The 27,198-nt window shown below is 34.7% G+C and overlaps 1 protein-coding gene across 1 annotated transcript; it reads right to left on the bottom strand.

Moving 5' to 3' along the window:
• Positions 1 to 6,840: 6,840 nt before the first annotated feature.
• On the bottom strand, positions 6,841 to 13,591 carry LOC144545494 (uncharacterized). The gene is made up of 7 exons (XM_078294063.1): positions 13,433 to 13,591; positions 10,529 to 10,707; positions 10,258 to 10,380; positions 10,094 to 10,175; positions 9,907 to 10,005; positions 9,685 to 9,736; positions 6,841 to 6,884 (listed from the first exon to the last, which is right to left on the bottom strand). The coding sequence occupies exons 1-7, from the start codon at positions 13,589 to 13,591 to the stop codon at positions 6,841 to 6,843; spliced, it is 738 nt and encodes a 245-aa protein (XP_078150189.1).
• Between the last annotated feature and the right edge of the window lie 13,607 nt (positions 13,592 to 27,198).

Genomic DNA, 27,198 nt, shown 5'->3' on the forward strand with positions numbered 1-27,198 from the left:
TACACCTTGCCTTATATAATAAAAACTTTGGGTTTAACAGCTTTCAATAGCCTTTCAAGTGGTATATAGTGGTGCTCAGTGGCGTAGCCAGGATTTTTATCAGGGTAGGCAAAAAAAAAAAATTTATTTATTTATTATTATTATTATTATTATTATTATTATTATTATTATTTAATTTATCATTAGTATTTTTTATTAAAAATTAAAATTGGTAAAAGACTTCTTTTTACACAAAAAATTTCAGACACTAATTAAATAATTTGATATTAGTACTCGTGGATTATTTGTATTAAATTTCTACAAATTTATTATAGTAATTAATTCTACCTGTTTAATGTTCTAATGTATTACAAAAAGATTAAGAAAAAATAAAATAGAAAAGGATTAAAAAGAAAAGAGAAATAAAAAAAAACATGAAATATGATTGAAACAGAGATGTATGGGTACGTAGAATTGGAGAAAAAAAACAAATTATGATAGAATTATATTCCAAGAGTAGAGCAGAAAAAGGGAGCTGTTTCTCTCTCATTAAATATTACAAGTGGCCCCCGCTTCCTTCTGTGTGGTTTTGTGTAAGCATGGTTCACAAGGACCCTTTAACAACTTCTTTTATGGTTCATGTAAACCATTATTAAATACTTTAAGGGAATCATCTTCCTCATTTAATCTTGAAAAACAACGGGAAGAGAAAGAACAAAAAAGCTAAAATTTTCTGGCGAAGGAAAGAGAGATAGAAATAAGATCCTTTAAATGTAAACCCTTGCAACAATTAGGCTGATTATACCGAGGGATGAGATCAAATTAGGGGTAGGCAAATTGTATCTCAGGGGTAGGCAGAGGCCCATATTTACATGGGGTATGATTTAAATTTTCAAATCCAGGGATATACAACTGCCTACCCCTGTAACAACATAGCTCCGCCTCTAGTGGTGCTACTTTTATCTTTTTATTTGAGACCGATCCGCCACCGAACCGGAACTAATCTGGATCAAGTTAATTTAAATAGGATATGGTTCATAAAATATAACCAGTTAAATTATCAATACGGTTACAAAATTAATACTTACATATCCGATTTGGATCCGAACCGAAACCGATATTATAATGGATTGGATATTTGATTGATTTAATTATCCGAACCATAACTGAACCGACACAATACCCGTAGAAATACCCAATACAACGCTAATACAATTATTTATAATTAATTAATATGAGTAAAGCTAGGGTGTGATGTGCTCACCAAGAGGGTTTGGTACAATTTCAGTTTTTGTACAAGTTGACCGAAGAGTTAAAGTAATTAACAAAACAGTAATAATTCAAAATATAAAATAAGTAATAATTCAATAGCTTTTGTACAATTTCAGTTTGGCTTCTTATAGCCTTCCTTCACCTTCCAACAGTCACACCTCAATATTAATACTACTTCCAAAAGTATTTTGTTAACCTTCTAAAGACTCACAAAACACACGTTGAAGCAACATAATACTAACTATATAACTATATATATTCTCCAAAAATACTTTAGGCACGTTTGTTTGACCATGCATGATGCTTCATGTTTCTGAGAAAACATACAATTGGTGTAACAAACCTTGTAAGCATTTTACACAATTTTTATCACTTGAATTGAAATTTGTATGTGAAAGTTAAGTTGAAAATACAAACATGTGTCAATATGTCTAGAGAGCAAGGTTCAATGCTGATCCGAATTGAGTTAACATCCTCTAGATATGACAATCAACTTGATCTGAACAAGATCACATTATTGATCACATTATTGCTAATGCTGTTGACATGACATGTGAACATAATTGGAACTATAGCCTGTTTAACACTACGATTAACTTTTCCATAATAGTACAAAATACAAAAAAAAAGCGATACTTTTCCATAATAGTACAAAATACAAAATTAGCGTGATTGTAAATGTTTTTGGTCTGTTTATTGTTTAATTAATAGTCTCTTTTTTTCTCTCTTTTTTACGAATAGCTATCAAGTATGGATTCTGGCCCATTATAAACAACATACAAAAAAAACCCTTACAAATCATACACTGTTATTTCGCATGAACCGTATACAATTGTAATCATACACATATATTCTATAGGAACCGTGTATGACTTCCCTGAATCATACACTGGTGTCGTATAGTAACCGTGTATGTATCTGAAGAGATAATACAAATCATACATCTGTTTTTTTTCTCCTGTTGTAGCGCCTTTTTTGGAGAACTGTTCACAGTTTCTTTAGAACAACCGAGTATATATTCAAAGAGATCAACACCCTTTTAGGATAGTCGTACACGGTTTTAGAACCGTGTAATATTTATCGACACTATCTGCTCGTACATACACAGTTGCAGATCCCTGTGTAATCAGGGTAGTAGTGAACATTTTACTGAGAGAATTTATTGTTTCATTTTATTTATTGATGTGCAGATTAATTGTTATTCTACTTTTAAGACGTCAAATTATTTTTTCAATAATTAGTGACACTGCACAAAAAAAGAACGCTGAACAAAATATTTTTTATGGACAAAAGTTATTTTTGTTCCTTTAGAAAACTAGTTTGATATGCACTTCTAAAATTACCTTTAGAAAACCAAATAAATTTTTTAAAAGAAGGTGGAAATGATGTTAGAAAAAGCCAAAATCAACCACAAATATAGAAGAAACAGAAGTTACTGAGATGGAAAAAAGAAAAGAAAAAAGAAGATGATAAATTGATAATTCATCGGATCGGAGGACTAAACTCCTGTCATGTGGTCCTTGACACAAGAAAGTTGTTCCTGTGGGCTCCACCAAGTGCTTTGAGTCTACCTCGTAAATGCTCAGTCAGCAGACACGTTACATCCTCGGGCATTACTACAAATTAATGGTTTTATGGAAACTACGCTCTAAATTAAACAAGCATTTAGTTTCATTTATGAGGGTCAACTAATTTTCTACCAGCAGACACTTTGATATTAATTTTGAGGTATTGATTCACAATTGACAATCTCGTCATAAGTTCATCACTATCCCCGAAAGATTCCAGCACCTACCCCTTCCTGTCAATTGGAGAAAGCAAGTACAATATTAATGTCACTATTAATTGTGACAATTTAATTTGGTCCCAAAGCAGGTGCTGCCAAAAATGTCACTGTCGGATCCCCAGACACATGTTAGCAGGAAAATCCTGTCCATCACTAAGTTTAATCAATTTCTAATTAGTTTGTATCTAATTAATGTGTTTTATTAGTGTTAATTTCTAAATCACAACTTTCCGTTAATTATACCTTATTATTGAATTAATTTATTAGTTGAAAGTTAATTTGATCAATTTCTTTAAAACATAACCAAGATAAAACATGTTCTTGTAAAGTATCTAATAAAAAATAGTGAAAGTTAAAAGAAAATAAAATTTATCATAAGTTGTCAAACATTCATGTAAAACATGTTCTGAACATTAAATTATGTTTTAATTGTTATTAATCTATATTCGAAAACCTTTTCATTGTTATTAATCTATGTTTCCAATATTTTTTGGTCCATTAAATAAGAGAGAGACTGACTAGTTCAGTTTTCGTACTAATCACATGGGAAACCACCAAAAAGGTGCTAGTATTTGTTTACTCATATATAATTTACACAAAAGACACTTAATATTTTGGATATTGAAAAAGAATCAATAAAAACTATGTCTATTCAGTATTCATATATGTTTTTTTTTTCAAACTAAAAATGGTTATTATTTTATTATTCATCCTATTTTTTGCAACTTTTATAAACATCCATCTATTTTTCGTTAGGAATATAATTTATTGTTAGTATAAAATAAGTAAATAAATAGTTATCAAAAATTAAATTTTGAGTTGTTATACGGTAAAGAAAAACTTTCAGTCATTTTTAATAAATAAATATTATTATTTTATTTAGATGCTAAATTTAAAATATTTTTTAAATTTGGACTTATATTACATTAATTATTGAATATGAATATGTGAATTCTTACGAATTCTATGTCAAAATATAATATTTTATAATAATCACAGTATATTCATTTACATAGTATTTAAATAACCAGCAATTGAATCGGTTGACCCACCAGTCCGACCAGTAAACTGCTAGACCAAAGATTTACGGGGTCGATGTCCGGTCCAGTTCTGATAACATTGCTCAAAACATAATTCTCTAATTCCAATACCTTTTTGTAACAGCATGAGATCCCCAATCACCACACCAACTTCCTTAGCAAACAATTAATAATCAAATCCTGAAAATACTATATATCCAAGTTTCACAAGATGTTATTGAAGGCTCCAACGAAAATGCATGATATGCAGTCGGGAAGGAGTTCACTGAAGATCCTGACCTGCTGTCAACAAGACCTCTAGCAACTATTGTAACAAAAAACTAGCTTACTCTTCGGCTTCCTGTACTAGGCATGTTGCAACAATTCCACAAAATCTAGCATATAGAAGCTTTTATTAAATTTAGTTTATAATAATATATTATGTGAGATTTTTAAGAAATTATAGTCGCATTTAATAAATAGAGTGTTCTTCAAATGCTTGTGACATGTACCCGCCTCCGATAATACTAGTTAGACACATAATGTCTACTACTATATATGGTCTCTGGATTCGGATCCAATCCGGTTTGATAACAATAAGTATATGGATCAAAATTCGGATCTGAATACTTTTAGGATACGAATCGAAATAGAGTAATATCCGTGCCTGACTTATCCTATTCTTACCTCTAATTTGTTAAAAGAGAATTGCTAAGGCTAGCTTAAGCAATCTCGAAAAATTTCTTGAGTTGAAAAACTATCAAATTTTTTATTCTATAAATGCTTGTGTATATATTATTATCAAGCTTTTATTTGACTATAAATACAATTCTGACAATTTGTTGGGTACAAAGAGAAGGCAAAATATAAAATAATTTCAATAAATATGGAAGTCATTTTCTGTTACATGTTTTAATTTGATTAAATATACAAATTATAAAAAAAATTATGTATGAGGGCTTCTATTATTTTTTTTTATTTTCTTCTTTCCTTTGTTCTTATCGTTCGTTGGTGTTGAGAAGTGAAATTTTTGTTTGTTTTATTAAGTCTCAAAGGGAAGGTCAAGATATCGAGGACATAATCAATTAATTCAATAATAAGGTATTAATTAACGGAAAGTTGTGATTTAGAAATTAACACTATTAAAACACATTAATTAGATACAAATTATTAGAAATTGATTAAACTTAGTGATCGACAGGATTTTCCTGCTAAGATGTGGCTGGAGATCCAGATAGTGACATTTGGCATCATCTTATTGCTGTGGGACCAAATTAAATTGTCAGTTCAATAGTGGTGCTCGCATTTTAAATTGTCAGTATATTTGGCATCATCTTATTGCTTAGGTACATTAATTTTATGAGCATAAGTATTGAACAACTCTTCAATATCGATTTAAGATGACACTGAAAGGGTTACTTTTACTATTTGTTGTGTATATGATCCATTAGTGATAGTACAAAGTAATAATAACTCATTACCATATTGAACTGATGACATATTTCCAAGGGGAATGCTTTGTAAATAATTAGAACCTTGGGTCTAGTATACACTATCTGCTCCATATGTTGAACCGATGGTGATGTTGTTATATTATATATATATCCCAGTAAACCCTAAGTCGATCAATTTATCTCTCCACAGCCTTTGAGTATGTCTCCAATTAAGTATTGTACTAGTTCGCTATGAATTTTAACTTTCCAAAATCAACGAACAAAGATCAGCATTTCATCTCCCGGAGTTATTATTTTGTATGCTAGATCACTCTTTTCTCCTTTATTTTATGTTTACTTTTATTATTATTTTGAATGGTTTCTTAAATTAGGATATAATTTATTTAAACTAGGTAATAATTAATTTAAAAACTAGGGTTTAGTTAATTAATATTTTTTATTTTTTATAAGCGGAATGAGTAGCCAAAAATAGTCGTCACTCATCATATCATCCTTATTGCAATTGATGTCTTAAGCCGACTATTGTGAAGCTTTCGAAGATCAAAAAGAATCTGAGAAGAAATTTTATACATGTTCATAATATAATTAATGGATAGGTTGGTGCAACAACACTGACAATTTAAGTAACGTAAGTTAAATCCTCATATAAAACCTTGCAGACAGTTGCAAGATACTGAAATGAGACAAAAATATCTTTGATTCTCAAGAAACAACTAGCAGTATTAATTGTATTTTATATGTTGATGTTTGTCATCTGTTTTTTAATTGTTGTGTTATTGTTTCATGTAAAGTAGTTTATTAAATGAGATGTGTGTCACAAGCTGTCCAAAATTCATGCAAAACATGTTCTTAAAATTAAATCATGAGTGTTTTGAACCCAAGTTTTTTGCCGTGTACAAATGGTACACGACAGTGCATTGTTGTTTGATCTTTTACCCAAACTCTCTTTGAATTAAGTGGCAGTTTGCGAAAGAGTTCAAACAACAACGTAAGTCCACTGTTATATGTCCATTTTTACACTTCGAAAAACTTGAGATTAAAACATAATTTAATGTTCAGAACATGTTTTACATGAATGTTTGACAACTTATGATAAATTTTATTTTCTTTTAACTTTCACTATTTTTTATTAGATACTTTACAAGAACATGTTTTATCTTGGTTGTTTTAAAGAAATTGATCAAATTAACTTTCAACTAATAAATTAATTCAATAATAAGGTATAATTAACGGAAAGTTGTGATTTAGAAATTAACACTAATAAAACACATTAATTAGATACAAACTAATTAGAAATTGATTAAACTTAGTGATGGACAGGATTTTCCTGCTAACATGTGTCTGGGGATCCGATAGTGACATTTTTGGCAGCACCTGCTTTGGGACCAAATTAAATTGTCACAATTAATAGTGACATTAATATTGTACCTACTTTCTCCAATTGACAGCAAGGGGTAGGTGCTGGAATCTTTCGTGGATAGTGATGAACTTATGACGAGATTGTGAATTGTGAATCAATACCTCAAAATATCAAAGTCTCTCGTAGAAAATTAGTTGACCCTCATAAATGAAACTAAATGCTTGTTTAATTTAGAGCGTAGTTTCCATAAAACCATTCATTTGTACTTTGTAGTAATGTCCGAGGATGTAACGTGTCTGCTGACTGAGCATTTACGAGGTAGACTCAAAGCACTTGGTGGAGCCCACAGGAACCACTTTCTTGCGCCAAGGACCACATGACAGGAGTTTAGTCCTCCGATCCGATGAATTATCAATTTATCATCTTCTTCTTCTTCTTTTTTTTCCATCTCAGTAACTTCTGTTTCTTCTATCTTTGTGGTTGATTTCGGCTTTTTCTAACATCATTTCCACCTTCTTTTAAAAAAATTATTTGGTTTTCTAAAGGTAATTTTAGAAGTGCATATCAAACTTGTTTTCTAAAGGAACAAAAATAACTTTTGTTCATAAAAAATGTTTTGTTCAGCGTTCTTTTTTTGTGCAGTGTCACTAATTATTGAAAAAATAATTTGACGTCTTAAAAGTAGAATAACAATTAATTTATTGATCTGCACATCAATAAATAAAATGAAACAATAAATTCTCTCAGTAAAATGTTCACTACTACACTGATTACACAGGGATCCGCAACTGTGTACGTACGAGCACATAGTGTCGATAAATATTACACGGTTCTAGAACCGTGTACGACAATCCTAAAAGGGTGTTGATCTCTTTGAATATATACTCGGTTGTTCTAAAGAAACTGTGAACAGTTCTCCAAAAAAGGCGCTACAACAGGAGAAAAAAAACAGTTGGATGATTTGTATAATCTCTTCAGATACATACACGGTTACTATACGACACCAGTGTATGATTCAGGGAAGTCATACACGGTTCCTATAGAAAATATGTGTATGATTACAATTGTACACGGTTCATGCGAAATAACAGTGTATGATTTGTAAGGTTTTTTTTTTTTTGTATGTTGTTTATAATGGGCTAGAATCCATACTTGATAGCTATTCGCGAAAAAGAGAGAAAAAAAAAAGACTATTAATTAAACAATAAACAGACCAAAAACATTTACAATCACACATATATAGAAGAAAATAATTTTACAACACTAATTACAACACTAAATTACCTATCTATCCCCAAATTAATCGACATGGAAGTGTCCCGACTCAGTAAACATTTACAATCACAAACTAATTAAATGCTTGTAACGGCCTTAGGAAAACTGATGCAGTACTAGGAATAAAATATTTGCATGTATCTTCATATTTTCGATATATCGCTTCCTTAATATTTTCGGGTTTCGAAGACAGTAAAATTGATATCAAGTGAAAAATATTGATAGCAATTTTAAGTTTTTCAAAAAATCAGATATCAAGTGAAAATGAATATGGCATGCTGCGGATTCCTACACATGTTTAGAATAAGTATCGCTTTTTTTGTATTTTCACTACTACAGAATAAGTGATTATACACGGACAGAAACAAGCGAGCTACACGGATTTCCCGCCGCGTGGGCTGTCACGGTTTAGAAATCCTTGTATATATACACACGGATATTTACCGCGTACAATTACTGAATAGCTACACGGATTATTACATACACAGCCGTTTACAAATCCTTGACACTGGCGCTCTCCATAACCGAGCTTCACGGATTATTACATAAAAAGCCGTGTACAATTAGATTTCTACACGGTTATTTATCTAAATATCCGTGTAGCTCTCTTATTTTTAAATTTTGTTTAATATTGAAATATCTTTCTACACAGATGTATAATTAAATATCCGTGTAGCTCTCTTATTTTTTAATATTTTTTTAATATATAATTTTATGTATTAATTTTCTTCTTTATTTTTTTAATGTGGAAAAACCTTTCTACACGGATGTATAATTAAATATCCGTGTACCTCTCTTATTTTTTAATATTTTTTTAATATTGAAAGATCTTTCTACACGGATGTATAATTAAATATCCGTGTAGCTCTCTTATTTTTTAATATTTTTTTAATATATAATTTTATGTATTAATTTTCTTCTTTATTTGTTTAATGTGGAAAAACCTTTCTACACGGATGTATAATTAAATATCCGTGTACCTCTCTTATTTTTTAATATTTTTTTAATATTGAATGATCTTTCTACACGGATGTATAATTAAATATCCGTGTAGCTCTCTTATTTTTTAATATTTTTTTAATATATAATTTTATGTATTAATTTTCTTCTTTATTTTTTTAATTTGGAAAAACCTTTCTACACGGATATATAATTAAATATCCGTGTAGCTCTCTTATTTTTTTAATATTTTTTTAATATTTAATTTTATGTATTAATTTTCTTCTTTATTTTTTTAATGTGAAAAAACCTTTCTACACGGATAATTTTTAAAATGTCCGTGTATAATTGAACTACTGTTTTTTTTTTAAAATTTTGCTTTTTTTTTGGCTAGCCTCCAGTTTTGCCAGCCATTTAAAATCAGATCAATTCCAGAACAGAGAATTTCCAAAATAAGAATACCAAAACCCCTAAATTTTCGAAATTTCCAAATTATATCAAAAATTAATACAAAATTCATGTACACTAAATTATACAAAGATCATACAAATCCATATTCTGGTTTACAAAATTGTTTTATAAAAAAATATGCCCACATACATCTAAACTGATCTAACTGCTCCTTGGAGTAACTCTTTAACTCTGATGAATACTACAAAAAATTCAAAACATGCAAGTTACAAAAATATGGCAACTACATCTCTGTTTTGCTTTATAGAAATAAATTATTGCAATTATAACAATGCAACTAATAAAACAAGTTTAGAGGAAATCAATATTAATTGTATGGACAAGTCAAGGCAAAACATATGAATTACATACCGGATATGCAGGCCATTTGAATTGTATGCTCTCAACAAAGTGAAACATAAAAATCATCGTGTAATAACCGCATTCCCAACCGCCAATCTGTTGCGGGCACTGAAATTTACATTCAGCAGCCTATGTCAGAATGACAATAAATTTTTGAACCCAAAAATATGAAATTATAAAATTATAGTGTGCTCACCTCCTTCCAGAGCCCATTCATTTTATTTCTGCTCTTACCCGTGCTTTGCACTCCACCCTCTTGAAGATATTGCCGAAAAGCCCTTACAAAATTGAGTGACTGTAATTAGCAATTCCACAATTATAAAAAAAAAAATCAAACCAAGTGATATTTAGATAACTTACTTAATTATAACAGGCATGACTCTTTTGGACTGGTGAGTGGTGATGGATTTGTCGGGCCGGCTTGAATCCATGACATAAATCGTATTTTCAAGTGGCACAATCACCAACAAACACCAGTGGGAGCTGTGGGGGGAGAAGAATTGTAGTACTTTAGCATAAAATTAGTGACATATATATTTCAGCATGTAATGGTGACACAAGTGTTTGCTATGGTTCATTGTGTAATTCTTTAACTGAAAATATAAACAATTAAGGGTTACAAGTAACCTACCTTTGGTGGTATGGCAGGAGAAGAAATTTCTTTTGATCCCCACGAGCATGATGCATCGCTTTACGCAAATAGTCGACACAATCATCCTCATACCATTCCAACATGTTTCCATTAATTATGCCGGGGTCCAAAAGTGCACACAAGTTCACCTTACCTTTCGATGCAGTCTCACGGCATTTCTGGACTAGGAACCTGAAAAATCATCATTTTACATTAGAGTATATATTTGAGTGCTATACACATGATATAAATAATTGATTGGTCACTAACATGAGGAAAACGGTGATGACTCCCACATCGAGCCATTTATCGCTTGACGAGGCGCCCTGTAGAAAGTCGTTGAATTCTGTGAAAGGCAGCACGACCTCCCTGCCATCGTGTAGAAACATACCGGGGGGGACACTGAAGGTAACAGCCGTCATGTCCTTGGGATAAGGAGAAATGCTGACGAATTTTTCTCAAACACTAATTAAATCCCGCTAATATGTGTTCACATCCTAAATGAGACACAATATTCAAAGAGCAGTCCCAAACGGGGGACTATCCAAAATTAATCCCTATTAGATTAATTTTGAACGGGCATGGACCTAAAAGCATCAATAGGTCGGTTATTGGACGGCAATACACTAATTATTTACATTACCTAAACAGATCAAGCATGCATGCTTTCGATGCGGTCTCACGGCATTTCTGGACTAGGAACCTGAAAAATCATCATTTTACATTATAGTGTATATTTGAGTGCTATACACATGATATAAATAATTGATTGGTCACTAACATGAGGAAAACGGTGATGACTCCCACATCGAGCCATTTATCGCTTGACGAGGCGCCCTGTAGAAAGTCGTTGAATTCTGTGAGAGGCAGCACGACCTCCCTGCCATCGTGTAGAAACATACCGGGGGGGACACTGAAGGTAACAGCCGTCATGTCCTTGGGATAAGGAGAAATGCTGACGAATTTTTCTCAAACACTAATTAAATCCCGCTAATATGTGTTCACATCCTAAATGAGACACAATATTCAAAGAGCAGTCCCAAACGGGGGACTATCCAAAATTAATCCCTATTAGATTAATTTTGAACGGGCATGGACCTAAAAGCATCAATAGGTCGGTTATTGGACGGCAATACACTAATTATTTACATTACCTAAACAGATCAAGCATGCATGCTTTCGATGCGGTCTCACGGCATTTCTGGACTAGGAACCTGAAAAATCATCATTTTACATTATAGTGTATATTTGAGTGCTATACACATGATATAAATAATTGATTGGTCACTAACATGAGGAAAACGGTGATGACTCCCACATCGAGCCATTTATCGCTTGACGAGGCGCCCTGTAGAAAGTCGTTGAATTCTGTGAGAGGCAGCACGACCTCCCTGCCATCGTGTAGAAACATACCGGGGGGGACACTGAAGGTAACAGCCGTCATGTCCTTGGGATAAGGAGAAATGCTGACGAATTTTTCTCAAACACTAATTAAATCCCGCTAATATGTGTTCACATCCTAAATGAGACACAATATTCAAAGAGCAGTCCCAAACGGGGGACTATCCAAAATTAATCCCTATTAGATTAATTTTGAACGGGCATAGACCTAAAAGCATCAATAGGTCGGTTATTGGACAGCAATACACTAATTATTTACATTACCTAAACAGATCAAGCATGAATGCATTAATAAATAATTGACCTAAATAATTAAGCAATAATAAGTACCAGAAAATTAGCGACAGAAAAGAGGAAGACTAACCTAGCAGGATAGAGAGGAGAAATGCAAATTAACTTCAAATATCTCAGCTCCGGTCTCAATCCTTGTGCCCAGAAATCAGACCAATTCAATATAGAGAGAGAGAGAGAGTTATTGATCAAAACGGCGCTGGAAGCCTGCTCGAAGAAGCTTTTTGTAACCCTAAACTTTTCTACACGGACATTTAGCTATAAATGTGTGTAGAAAGTCGAGAGAGCTACACGGACTTTTATATAAACAGCCGTGTAGAATTGTTTTTACACTATTAATTAAAACGAAAAACCTTTTTTTATTCTACCTTTCTACACGGCGCTTTATTAAACGTCCGTGTAGCATTGTATTTTTTTTAAATGTTTTTCGGATAGCAAAACAAACAATTTCCAAAACAGAGGAAGACATTTAAAATCCACAATTCCAAAACATACATAGCAATTTGAACAAAAAATTCAATAACACTAATTTATACAAAAATTACAAATTCTTATTGAGCATTAATTACAAAAGTTAAATCCATATAAACTAAAAAATTCTATTAAGGACTGGAAGAGGTGGATATATGAAGGACACTCTGAATCGGATGGAGAGTCGGATGAAGTGTCGGACGAGATCGTCCGACACTTCATCGACTCCCCATCCGGCTCTGGTCCTTCATCCGACTCTTCATCCGGCTCTGAAATTATCCTCCAAAAACACTTTAGCGCACAAATCAGACCGGCTCTTCATCCGGTTTGAAGGTCCTTCTCCAACTCTTCATCCGACTCTTCATCCGGCCAGCTCTGAAATTATCCAGTAGGGTTCTTTTTCTTTAGGATGAAGATACATATTTTAATAAAGAAAGAGCTAGCTGAAAATAAAAAGTTGGATGGACCTTCAAAAAAAAAGGGAAGAGGTGGATGAAGAACCTTCGAAGTCAGATGAAGAGTCGTTCGACTCTTCATTCGACTCTTCATCCGGTTCTTCGTCTGGCTCTGAAGGTCCTTCATCTTTCCTCTTCCTTTTTTTTTAAAATCTTCATCCGACTCTTTATTCGATCAGCTCTTTCTTTATTAAAACATGATCTTCATCCGCCTCTGAAATGATCAGATCACAGAGAGAGAGAATTCATCAAATCGGCCCTGGAAGGATAAGGCCTTTTATATGACCAACTCTTCATCAATAGGACCGTCAGAGCCAGATAAAGAGTCAAATAAAGAGCCAAACGAAGGACCATCCGACTCTTCATTCGACTCTTCATCCGGTTCTGACGGTCCTTCGTCATCCACCTCTTCATCCGGTTTGAAGGTCCTTCTCCAACTCTTCATCCGGCTGGCTCTGAAATTATCCAGTAGGGTTCTTTTCTTTTGGAGGATGAAGATACATGTTTTAATAAATAAAGAGCTAGGTGAAAATAAAAAGTTAGATGAAGGATCTTCGAAAAAAAAGGGAAGAGATGGATGAAGAACCTTCAGAGTCGACTCTTCATCCGGCTCTGGAGGTCCTTCATCTCACCTCTTCCTTTTTTTTCGAAGATCTTCATCCAACTCTTTATTTGATCAGCTCTTTCTTTATTAAAACATGATTTTCATCAACCTCTGAAATTATCAGATCACAGAGAGAGAGAGAATTGATCAAATCGGCGCTGGAAGGAGAAGGCCTTTTATATAACCAACTTGGTGATGGAAAAGGCGCGCCCTTTACCAAAACCCTAAAATAACCTTTCTACACGGCCTTTTTTATTAAACGTCCGTGTAGCTCTCTAACAGCTATCCACACTATTAATTAAACAAAAAACTGTGTATAATTGACACCTTTCTACACGGCGTTTTATGAAACGGCCGTGTAGCTCTCACAAGCTTTCTACACTTTAATTTAAACAAACATCCGTGTACAATGCCGACCTTTCTTTACCGGTCTTTAATTAAATATCCGTGGAGCTCTCTCAAGGCTTTCTACACTGTTATTTAAATAATAATCCATGTACATTTCCTGATAAACGTCCGTGTAGCTCTCTCACGGCTTTCTACACTGATTCTTTAGTAAACATCCGTGTAGAGATCCCACACATATTTCGGACTTCCAAAAAATTAGAATTTCTCCACGGTTTTTAGGTAAAATTATCAAATCCGTGTAGAATGTGCAGTGTACAATGACCATTTCTGTAGTAGTGTTTGTATTATTATGGAAAAGTTAATAGTAGTGTTAAACAGGCTATAATTCCAATAATGTTCACATGTCATGTCAGCAGCATTAGCAATAATGTGATCTTGTTCAGATCAAGTTGATTGTCTTATCTAGAGGATGTTAACTCAATTCGGATCAGCATTGAACCTTGCTCTCTAGACATATTGATACATGTTTGTATTTTCAACTTAACTTTCACATACAAATTTCAATTCAAGTGATTAAAAATTGTGTAAAATGCTTACAAGGTATGTTACAACAATTGTAAGTTTTCTCAGAAACATGAAGCATCATGGTCAAACAAACGTGCCTAAAGTATTTTTGGAGAATATATATAGTTAGTATTATGTTGCTTCAACGTGTGTTTTGTGAGTCTTTAGAAGGTTAACAAAATACTTTTGGAAGTAGTATTAATATTGAGGTGTGACTGTTGGAAGGTGAAGGAAGGCTATAAGAAGCCAAACTGAAATTGTACAAAAGCTATTGAATTATTACTTATTTTATATTTGAATTATTACTGTTTTGTTAATTACTTTAAACTCTTTCCTTATCTTGTTATTTTCCACCTAGTTCATGATATTCATTTAATATTTTGTATTGGTATATATATATATATGCACAATTTTTATTTTCATGGCAATATAGGATCGATGATCTTAATTAAGGCTGTGTGGCTTGCAAGGTCAAAACGTGGTTATATTAATTCCTCATGATCATGATATTCGCCTACAACGACAAAGATATTCATTTAATTATTGAAAAGCTCCGAATTTATGGATAATTATTGCATAAATAAGGAGTTGGATACCGACTAATAGATCTATGGTGATTTAATTAAATATAGGTAGAATGAAGTGATAATTAACAAATTAATTTAATTCATAATTCTGATCTTTCAAAATATTATATAAATTGAAATTTCTGACAAACTACAGAAACATTTATATGATATACATATTATACATATTCACCAAAAAGAATAAAATTTGAGGCAAGTTTTACCGTTCATTAAATTATCATGATATGAAATATAGAATGTTTCATATTTAACATGCGTTAAACTCAGATTAGTTCTGCGTTTCACCCTTGGTGAAACGTAAATTATGTTGGTGTTCACTTGGTGAGACCCAGACCTAGCTAGTTTGCATCTCGCCTGGCCCATAGCTGGAATGCATATTAGATCTACGTTTCATCTAGGAGTGGCAAAAAGACTTGTAGCTCATGGCTCGATCTTGACTTGTACCTGACTCGTTCGTTACTGGATCGAGTTGTTAATGAGCCAGCTCTCCACTAGCTTAGTTCAGAATTAACAAGTTCAAACTGGGGCCTAGCTTGCTCATCAGCTCGCAAGCTAGTTCGGTTAGGTATCAATTTGTGAATTTGTATGAATTTATGTGCATTTTATATTGTCTAGCTCGGTCCAGCTTAATTCAGCTTGATTCAAAAAGTTTGTAGAATTCATTTTCTTCTGAAAACAAGATCCAGCCAGACCCAATGAGCCAGCTTGTCAGCTCGCAATCAAGCTCAGACTAGCTTGTTACGATTTCAAGCTGAGGTTTTAGCTCGGATGCCCTAGATCCAACTCGCTGATCAACTATATAGCTCTGTCTAGAATTAACAAGTTGAGCTAGGACTTAGCTTGGATCAAGCCAGCTTGTTGCCACCCCTAGTTTCAGCTAGTTTTGACTTTTCCCCAACTTCAAGCTACTTTATAATTTCAATGTTTTAAAATGCTACAAAAAAGAAATTGGTCTTCAGATTATAAGATAAGCTTACTATTACCATATAAAAGAATTTAAATTTAACATAGTAGATTAGAGATCATGTCATGCTTAGTCTTTCTTCAGGATAAAAACAGCAAAGTAGGTTACATATTTTATACTGGCATCCTCCATATACCAATTAATAACGAAGAAAAATATCAACTAATCTTAATTAGAGGTAGATGCTCCAAATATCTATTAGCAACATTGCTGACTCAATTTGAAAGCAATAATCAATTTACATAGCTCGATTCACCATTTCCAATTGATAGAGGGAAAAGGACAAGAATCAAGAAAATTACTAGCAAATATATAAAGTTCATATGATTTTGCAAATATCTAAAATTCAATACATTAATACACTACTACAAAAAAAACACATTTATTATTGCTCATTTACCATCGCATGTGCTTCCACACAGATGGTGTATGTAACGAGTGGCAGCGCTGTAATTACTTTAAACTTTTCATAGTCTGTTAGGTATAAACAACCGATGGCGTTGATGCGCCACCTCCTTTTCCATCGGTTTAATTTTTCTAACAGTTAGTATTGAGCGACTATTCAACATTAGTTTAGCTAAACAAGATGGCACTAAGGGGGGTTACTTTTACCATCTGTTGTGTACATTATTCATTGGTGATAGTACAAAGCAATAACAACTTGTTACCATATTGAACCGATGGTATATTCCAGGGGCAACGCTTTGTAAATAATTACAACCTTGGGTATAGTATACACTATATGCTCCATATGTTGAAACAATGGTGATGCTATTATATTATATATATTCCAATACCCTAGGTCGATCGATTTATCTCCACAGAGCTTTTGAGTATAACCCCAAATTAAGTATTGCACTAGTTCACTCCAAATTTTATCTTCCCAAAATCGATGAACAAAGATCAACATTTCATCTTCCGAAGTCATTAATTTATATGCTAGATCACTCTTCTCCCCCTTATTTTCTGTTTATTTTAATCGTTATTTTAAATAGTTTCTTAAATTAGGGAATAATTAATTTAAACTAGGGTTTAGTTAATTAATGTTTTTTTTTGTTTTGTATAGGCAAAATGCGTAGCCAAAATAGTCGTTACTCATCAGATCATCCTTATTACAACATTCCAATTGAAGGTCTTTGAAGCACACTAGTAGTGTCTCTAGATGGCAACATAATACAATAGTTGCAACCCTAATACAATACTACAATTGAAGGTATTTGTAAGCACTTTATTAGTGTCTCCATATAGCAAGAGAAGAGGATTGTTGCAACCTAATGCAACACTCCAATTGAATGTCATTGTAACACTCTAGTAGTGTCTCTGAATAGCAAGAGAAGATGGTAATTGAAACTCAAATACAACACTCCAATTGAAGTTAAAGCATAGTAATAGTATCTCAAGATGGCCACCAAATAGGATAGTTGCAACCCTAATACAATATTGCACTGGAAGTTGTTTGTAAGCACTCTAGAAGTGTCTCTAGAAGGTATCATAATAGGGTAGTTGTATCCCTAATACAACACTCCAATTGAAGGGCTTTGCAGCACACCAGAAGTGTTCCCATATGGCAAGAGAAAAAGGTGGTTGCACCCCTAATACAACACTTCAATTGAAGATATTTGTAGCAGACTAATTGTGTACCCAGATGCCTAGATAACAAGAGAAGATGGTAGTTTCAGCCCCAATACAACATATGAGAGTAGACTATTAGTTTCAGCCCCAATACAACAATCCAATTGAAGGTCTCTGCAGCATTATAGCAGTTTCTCCATATAGCAAGAGAAGATGGTAGTTTCAGCCCCAATACAACAGTCCAATTGAAGGTCTCTGCAGCATTATAGCAGTTTCTCCATATAGCAAGAGAATATGATAGTTGCAACCCTAATACAATACTCTAATTGAAAGTCATTATAACACTCTAGTAGTGTGTCTGTATAGAAAGAGAAGATGGTAGTTGCAACCCAAATACAACACTCCAATTGAAGGTCTTTGAAGCACACTAGTAGTGTCTCCATATAGTAAGGCAAGAGGGTAGTTGCAACCCTAATACAACACTCCAATTGAAGGTCATTGTAGCACTCTAGTAGTGTCTCCATATGGCAAGAGAAGAGGGTAGTTCCAACCCCAATACACTCCAATTAAAAATATTTGCAGTCCTCTAGTAGTATCTCAAGATGGTAAGATAAGAGGGTAGTTGTAAACCTAATATAAGACTCTAATTGAAGGTCGTTGTAACACTCTAGTAATGTGTCCATATGGCAAGAGAAGAGGGTAGTTGCAACCCAAATATAACACTCCAATTGAAGGTCTTTGAAGCATACTAGTAGTGTTTTAAGATGGCAAGATAATATGGTAGTTGCAACCCTAATACAACACTCCAATTGAAGATCATTCTAGCACTCTAGTAGTGTCTCTATTTGGCAAGAGAAGAGGGTAGTTCCAATCCCAATACAATACTCCAATTGAAAGTCTTTTTTAGCCCTCTAGTAGTGTCTCGAGATGGCAAGAATAGAGGGTAGTTGTAGACTTAGTACAACACTCCAATTGATAGTCTTTGCAACAGTTTAGTAGTTTCTCTAGAAAACAAGAGAAGACAATGGTTATAACACTCTAACTAAAAGCCTTTGCCGCAACCTAGTAGTGTCTCCAAATGGTAGGTATACCTAATACAACACACCAATTGAATATCTTTGCAGCTCTCTAGTAGTATCTTCAGATAGCAAGTGAAGAGGGGGTAGTTGCATTCCCAATACAATACTCCAATTGAAGGTCTTTGTAATACACGAGTAGTGTCTCCATATGGCAAGAGAAGACGGTTGTTGCATCTTCAATCCAACACTTTAATTGAAGGTCATTGCAACCCACTTGTAATGTCCTCCATATGGCAAGAGAAAATGGTAGTTGCAACCCCAATAAAACACTCCAATTGAAGGTCTTTGCAACAATCTAGTAGTGTCTCTAGATGGCAAGCGAAGATGGCAGTTGTAAACCAAATACAATACTCCAATTGAAGATTTTTACAACACTATAGTAGTTTCCCCATTTGGCAAAAGAAAAAGATGGTTGCACCACTAATACAACACTACAGTTGAAGGTCATTGTAGCACACTAGTAGTCACCAGATGGCAAGAGGATGGTGGTTGCAACCCTAATACAACACTTCAATTGAAGGTCTATGCAGCACAATATTAGTGACTCCAGATAGCAACATAAGAGTGTAGTTGTAACCCTAATAAAACACTCCAACTGAAGGTGTTTGGCGAACTCTAGTAATGTCTTCACATGGCAAGATAATACGGCTTTTACAACCCTATTACAACACTCCAATTAATGGTGTTTGCAGTACTTTAGTAGTGCCTCTATATGGAAAAATAATAGGGCATTTACAACCCCAATACAACATTCCAATTGAAGGTGTTTGGAGCACTCTAGTAGTGTTTGTATATGGCAAGATAATAGCGCATTTACTACCCTAATACAACACTCCAATTGAAGGTGTTTGGAGCACTACTGTAGTGTCTCTAGATGGCAATATAGTAGGGCATTTACAACCCTAATACAACACTCCAATTGATGGTGTTTGCAGCACTCTAGTAGTGTCTGTATGACAAGTTTATAGGGCATTTACAACCCTAATACGACACTCCAATTGAAGGTGTTTCGAGCACTCTAGTAGTGTCTCCAGATGTCAAGATAAATAGGACATTTACAACTCCAATACAACACCCCAATTCATGGTGTTTGGACCACTCGAATAGTATCTCTATATGGCAAGATAATAGGGAATTTACAACCCCAATACAACACTCCAATTGAAGATGTTTGCAACACTCTTGTAGTGTCTCTACATGACAAGAAAAAATGGCATTTACGGACCTAATACAAGTCCAATTAAAAAGTGTTTGAAGCACTCTAGTAGTGTCTCCATATGGCAAGATAATAGGGCATTTACAATCCAAATACAACACTCAAATTGAAGGTGTTTGGAGCACTCTAGTAGTGTCTCCAGATGACAAGACAATAGGGCATTTACAACCCTAATACGACACTCCAATTGATGGTGTTTGGAGCACTCTAGTAGTGTCCGTATATGGAAAGATAATAGTGCATTTACTACCCCAATACAACACTCCAATTGAAGGTGTTTGGACCACTACTATAGTGTCTCTAGATGGCAATATAGTAGGGCATTTACAACCCTAATACAACACTTCAATTGATGGTGTTTGCAACACTCTAGTAGTGTCTCTCTATATGGCAAGATAATAGGGCATTCAGAACCCCAATACAACACACCAATTGAATGTGTTTGGTGTACTTTAGTAGTGTCCCTATATGGCAAGATAATAGGGAATTTACAACCCTAATATAACATTGGAATTAAAGGTGCTTGGAGCACTTCCATGATGTCTTTAGATTGCCAGAAAATAGGGTATTTACAACTCTCATAAAACACTCCAATTGGAGGTGTTTGGAGCTCTCTTGCAGTGTCTCTATATGACAAGTTTATAGGGAATAGGGTATTTACAACCATAATACGACACTCCAATTAAAGATGTTTGGAGCGGTCTAGTAGTGTCTCTAGATAGCAAGATAATAGGGCATTTACAATCATAAAATGCAACATACCAATTGATATGTTTGGAGTACTTTAATAGTGTCCCTATATGGCAAGACAATAGGGCATTTACAACCCTAATACAACATTCAAATTGAAGGTGTTTGGAACACTTCCGTAATGTCTCTAGATTGCAAGATAATAGGGCATTTACAACCCTAATACAACTGTCGAATTGAAGTTGTTTGGAGCACTCTAGTATTTTATCTATACGACAAGTGAAGAGGAAAGCTGCAATCCTAATACAACAATCCAATTGAAGGTGTTTGGAACACTATAGGAATGTCTCTATATGGCAAGTGAAGATGGTAGTTGCAACTCTCATACAACACTCCAATTAAAACTTTTTGCAGGACTATAGTTGTGTCTCCCGATGGGACACAATAGGGTAGTTGCAACCCTAACACAACTCTCCAATTGAAGGTGTTTGGAGCACTCTTGTAGTGTCTCCAGATGACAAGATAATAGGGCATTTACAACCCTAATACAAGAGCCCAATTGATGGTGTTTGCGGCACTTTAGTAGTGTCTCTATTTGGCAAGATAATAGGGCATTTACAAGCCAAATACAACACTCAAATAGAAGGTGTTTGGAGAACCCTAGTTGTGTCTCCAGATGAGGGCATTTATCACTCTAATGCAACACTCCAATTAAAGGTGTTTGGGGAACTCTAGGAGTGTCTATAGATGACAACATAGTAGGGAATTTACAACCCTAATACAACACTCGAACTAAAGGTGTTTGGAGCGCTCTAGTGGTGTCTCCAGATGACAAGATAATAGGTCATTTACAACCCTAATATAACATTCGAATTGAAGGTGTTTGGAGCACTTCCGTAGTGTCTCTAGATTGCAAGATAATAGGGCATTTACGGACCTAATACAAGTCCAACTGAAAGTGTTTGGAGCACTCTAGTAGTGTCTCCAGATGGCAAGATAATAGAGCATTTACAACCCCAATACAACTTCAATTAATGGTGTTTGGACCACTCGAGTAGTGTCTCTATATGGCCAGATAATATGGCATTTACAACCCTAATTGACACTCCAATTGAAGATGTTTGCAGCTGTCTTGTAGTGTCTCTATATGACAAAAAAAATATGGCATTTACAAACCAAATTCAGGTCCAATTGAAAGTGTTTGGAGTACTCTAGTAGTGTCTCCATATGTCAAGATAAGATGGCATTTACAACCATAACACAACACTCCAATTGAAGGTGTTTGGAGTACTCTAGTAGTGTCTCCATATGGCAAGAAAATATGGCATTTACAACCCTAATACAACTGTCCAATTGAAGTTGTTTGGAGCACTCTAGTATTTTATCTATATGACAAGTGAAGATGGAAGTTCCAATCCTAATACAACAATCCAATTAAAGGTGTTTAGAGCACTATAGGAATGTCTCTATATGGGAAGCGAAGATGGTAGTTGCAACCCTCATACAACACTCTAATTAAAACTTTTTGTAGGACTCTAATTGTGTCTCCCGATGGAACATAAGAGGGTAGTTGTAACCCTAATAAAACACTCCAAATGAAGGTGTTTGGAACACTTTAGTAGTGTCTCCAGATGGCCAGATAATAGCGTATTTACAACCCTAATACAACAGCCCAATTGATGGTGTTTGGGGCACTTTAGTAGTGTCTCTGTATGGCAATATAATAGGGCATTTACAACCCAAATACAACACTCAGAGAGAAGGTATTTGGAGAAGCCTAGTTGTGTCTCCAGATTAGGGCATTTACCACCCTAATGTAACACTCCAATTGAAGGTGTTTGGAGCACTCTAGCAGTGTCTCCATATGGCAAGAAAATATGGCATTCACAACCCTAATACAACTATCCAATTGAAGTTGTTTGGAGCACTCTAGTATTTTATCTATACGACAAGTGAAGAGTGCAATCCTAATACAACAATTCAATTGAAGGTGTTTGGAGCACTATAGGAATGTCTCTATATGGCAAGCGAAGATGGTAGTTGCAACCCTCATACAACACTCCAATTAAAACTTTTTGCAGGACTCTAGTTGTGTCTCTCGATGGAACATAAGAGGGTAGTTGTAACCCTAATAAAACACTCCAAATGAAAGTGTTTGGAACACTTTAGTAGTGTCTCCAGATGGCCAGATAATAGCGTATTTATAACCCTAATACAACAGCCCAATTGATGGTGTTTGGGGCACTTTAGTAGTGTCTCTGTAGGGCAATATAATAGGACATTTACAACCCAAATACAACACTCAGATAGAAGGTGTTTGGAGAACCCTAGTTGTGTCTCCAGATTAGGGCATTTACCAACGTAATGCAACACTTCCAATTGAATGTGTTTGGGGAACTCTAGGAGTGTCTCCAGATGACAACATAATAGGGAATTTACAAGCCTAATACAACACTCGAACTGAAGGTGTTTGGAGCACAATAGTAGTGTCTCCAAATGACAAGATAATAGGGCATTCAAAACCCTAATACAATACACCAATTGAAGAAATTTGGGGCACTATTGTAGTGTCTCTATTTGGCAAGATTATTGGATATTTACAACCCTAATACAACACTTGAATTGAAGGTGTTTGGAGCACCTAAGTAGTGTCTCCAGATGGCAAGACAATAGGGCATTTAGTACCCTAATTCAACACTCCAATTAAGGGTTTTTGGAGACAAGATAATAGGGCATTAACAACCCTAGTACAACACATTAATTGAACGTGTTTGGAGTGCTTTAGTAGTGTCCCTATATGGCAAGATAATAGGGCATTTACAACCCTAATACAAAATTCGAATTGAAGGTGTTTTGAGTACTTTTGTAGTATCTCTAGATTGCAAAATAATAGGATATTTACAAGCCAAATACAACACTCCAATTGAAAATGTTTGGAGCACTCTTGTAGTGTCTCTATATGGCAATATAATAGGGCATTTACAACCTTAATACAACACTCCAATTGAAGGTGTTTGGAGCACTCTTGTAGTGTCTCTATATGACAAGATTATAGGGTATTTACAAACCAAATACGACACTCCAATTGAAGGTGTTTTGAGCACTCTAGTACTGTCTCCAGATGGCAAGATAATAGGGCATTTACAACCATAATACAACACTCCAATTGAATGTGTTTGGAGTACTTTAGTAGTGTCCCTATGTGGCAAGATAATAGGGCATTTACAACCCTAATACAATACTCCAATTGAAGGTGTTTTGAGCACTATTGTAGTGTCTCTATATGGTAACATTATAGGACATTTAGAACCCCAATACAACAGTCCAATTGAAGGTGTCCGTAGCACTCTTGTAGTGTCTTTATATGGCAAGATTATAGAGCATTTACAAGTCTAATACGACACTCCAATTAAAGGAGTTTGGAGCACTCTGGTAATGTCTCTAGATGACAAGATAATATAGGGCATTTATATCAATAATACAACACTCTAATTGAATGTGTTTGGAGCACTCTATTAGTGTCTCTAGATTACAAGATAATAGGGTCGTTACCACGCGAATACAAAACCCCATTTAAAGGTGTTTGGAGCACTCCTGTAGTGTCCCTATATGGCAAGATTATAGAACATTTACAACCCTAATATGACACACCAATTCAAGGTGTTCGGAGAACTCTACTAGTGTCTCCAGATGTTAAGATAATAGGATATTTACAACCCCAATACAACACCCCAATTGATGGTGTTTGGCACACTCGAATAGTGTCTATATGGCATGATAATAGGGAATTGACAACCCTAATACAACACTCCAATTGAAGATGTTTGCAACACTCTTGTAGTGTCTCTACATGACAAGAAAAAAAGGCATTTACGGACCTAATACAAGTCGAATTGAAAGTGTTTGGAGCACTCTAGTAGTGTCTCCGTTTGGCAAGATAATAGGGCAATTACAATCCAAATACAACACTCCAATTAAAGGTGTTTGGAGCACTCTAGTACTGTCTCCAGATGACAAGATAATATGACATTTACAACCCTAATACAACACTCCACTTGAAGGTGTTTGGATCACTCTTGTAGTGTCTCTATATGACAAGATTATAGGGCATTTACAACCCTAATACAACACTCCAATTGAAGGTGTTTGGAGTACTCTTGTAGTGTCTCTATATGGCAAGATTATAGGGCATTTACAACCCTAATACAACACTCCAATTGTAGGTGTTTGGAGCACTCTTGTGGTGTCTCTATATGTCAAGATTGTAGGACATTTACAAACCTAATAAAATACTCCAATGGAAGGTAATTGGAGCACTCTAGTAGTGTCCCTATGTGGCAAGATAATAGGGCATTTACAACCCTAATACAACACTCCAATTGAAGGTGTTTGGAGCACTCTTGTAGTGTCTCTATATGGTAACATTATAGGTCATTTAGAACCCCAATACAACAGTCCAATTAAAGGTGTTCATAGCACTCTTGTAGTGTCTTTATATGGCAAGATTATAGCACATTTACAACTCTAATCCGACACTCCAATTAATGTCTCTAGATGGCAAGATAATATAGGGCATTTACATCCATAATACAACACTCTAATTGAATGTGTTTGGAGCACTCTATTAGTGTCTCTAGATTGCAAGATAATAGGGTAGTTACCACCCTAATACAACACTCCATTTAACGGTGTTTGGAGCACTCCTGTAGTGTCCCTATATGGCAAGATTATAGAACGTTTACAACCCTAATACAACACACCAATTCAAGGTGTTCGGAGAACTCTACTAGTGTCTCCAGATGTCAAGATAATAGGATATTTACAACCCTAATACAACACCCCAATTGATGGTGTTTGGACCACTCGAATATATGGCAAGATAATAGGGAATTGACAACCCTAATACAACACCCCAATTGAAGATGTTTGCAACACACTTGTAGTGTCTCTGCATGACAAGAAAAAATGACATTTACGGACCTAATACAAGTCCAATTGAAAGTGTTTGGAGCACTTTAGTAGTGTCTCCGTTTGGCAAGATAATAGGGCATTTACAATCCAAATACAACACTCCAATTAAAGGTGTTTGGAGCACTCTAGTACTATCTCCAGATGACAAGATAATAGGGCATTTACAACACTAATACAACACTCCACTTGAAGGTGTTTGGATCACTCATGTAGGGTCTCTATATGGCAAGATTATAGGGCGTTTACAACTTGAATACAACACTTCAATTGAAGGTGTTTGGAGCACTCTTGTAGTGTCTATATGGCAAGATAATAGGGCTTTTACAACCATAATACAACACTCCAATTGAATTTGTTTGGAGTACTTTAGTTGTGTCCCTATGTGGCAAGATAATAGGGCATTTACAACCCTAATACAACACTCAAATTGAAGGTGTTTGGAGCACTCTTGTAGTGTCTCTATATGGTAACATTATAAGTCATTTAGAACCCCAATACAACAGTCCAATTGAAGGTGTTCATAGCACTCTGGCAAGATTATAGCGCATTTACAACTCTAATCCGACACTCCAATTAAAGGAGTTTAGAGCAGTCTAGTAATGTCTCAATATGGCAAGATGATATTGCATTTACAATCTTAGTGCCACACTCGAATTGAAGGTGTTTGGAGCACTCTAGTAGTGTCTCTAGAGGGCAAGATAATATGGCATTTACAACCCCAATACAACACTCCAATTGATGGTGATTTGAGCACTCTAGTAGTTTCTCTATATGGCAAGATAATATTACATTCACAACCATAGTGCAACGCTCAAATTGAAGGTATTTGGAGCACCCTAGTAGTGTCTCCAGGTGCCAAGATAATAGGGCATTTAGAACCCTAGTACAACACTCCAATTGATGGTATTTGGAGCACTCAAGTACTGTTTGTATATGCCATGATAATAGGGAATTTACAACCCTAATACAAAACTCGAATTGAAGGTGTTTAGAGTAGTGTAATAGTATCTCCAGGAAGGAAGATAATAGGGCTTTTACAACCCTAATACAACAATCCAATTTATGGTGTTTCGAGAACTCTAGTAGTGTCTCTATATGACAAGATAATAGTGCATTTACAATCCTAACACAACACTCCAATTGAACGTGTTTGGAGCACTCTTGTAGTGTCTCTATATGACAAGATTATATGGCATTTAAAACCCTAATACAACACTCCAATTGAAGGTGTTTGGAGCACTCTAGTAGTGTCTCTAGATTGCAAGATAATAGGGTAGTTACCACCCTAACATAACACTCCATTTAAAGGTGTTTTGGAGCACTCTTGTAGTGTCTCTATATGGCAAGATTATAGGGCATTTACAACTCTAATACGACACTCCAGTTCAAGGTGTTTGGGGCATTATAGTAGTGTCTCTATATAGCAAGATAATAGGTCATTTACGACCCTAATACAA

The sequence above is a fragment of the Carex rostrata genome, chromosome 28, assembly GCF_964058835.1.
Source record: "Carex rostrata chromosome 28, lpCarRost1.2, whole genome shotgun sequence".
Classification (NCBI taxonomy): domain Eukaryota; kingdom Viridiplantae; phylum Streptophyta; class Magnoliopsida; order Poales; family Cyperaceae; genus Carex; species Carex rostrata.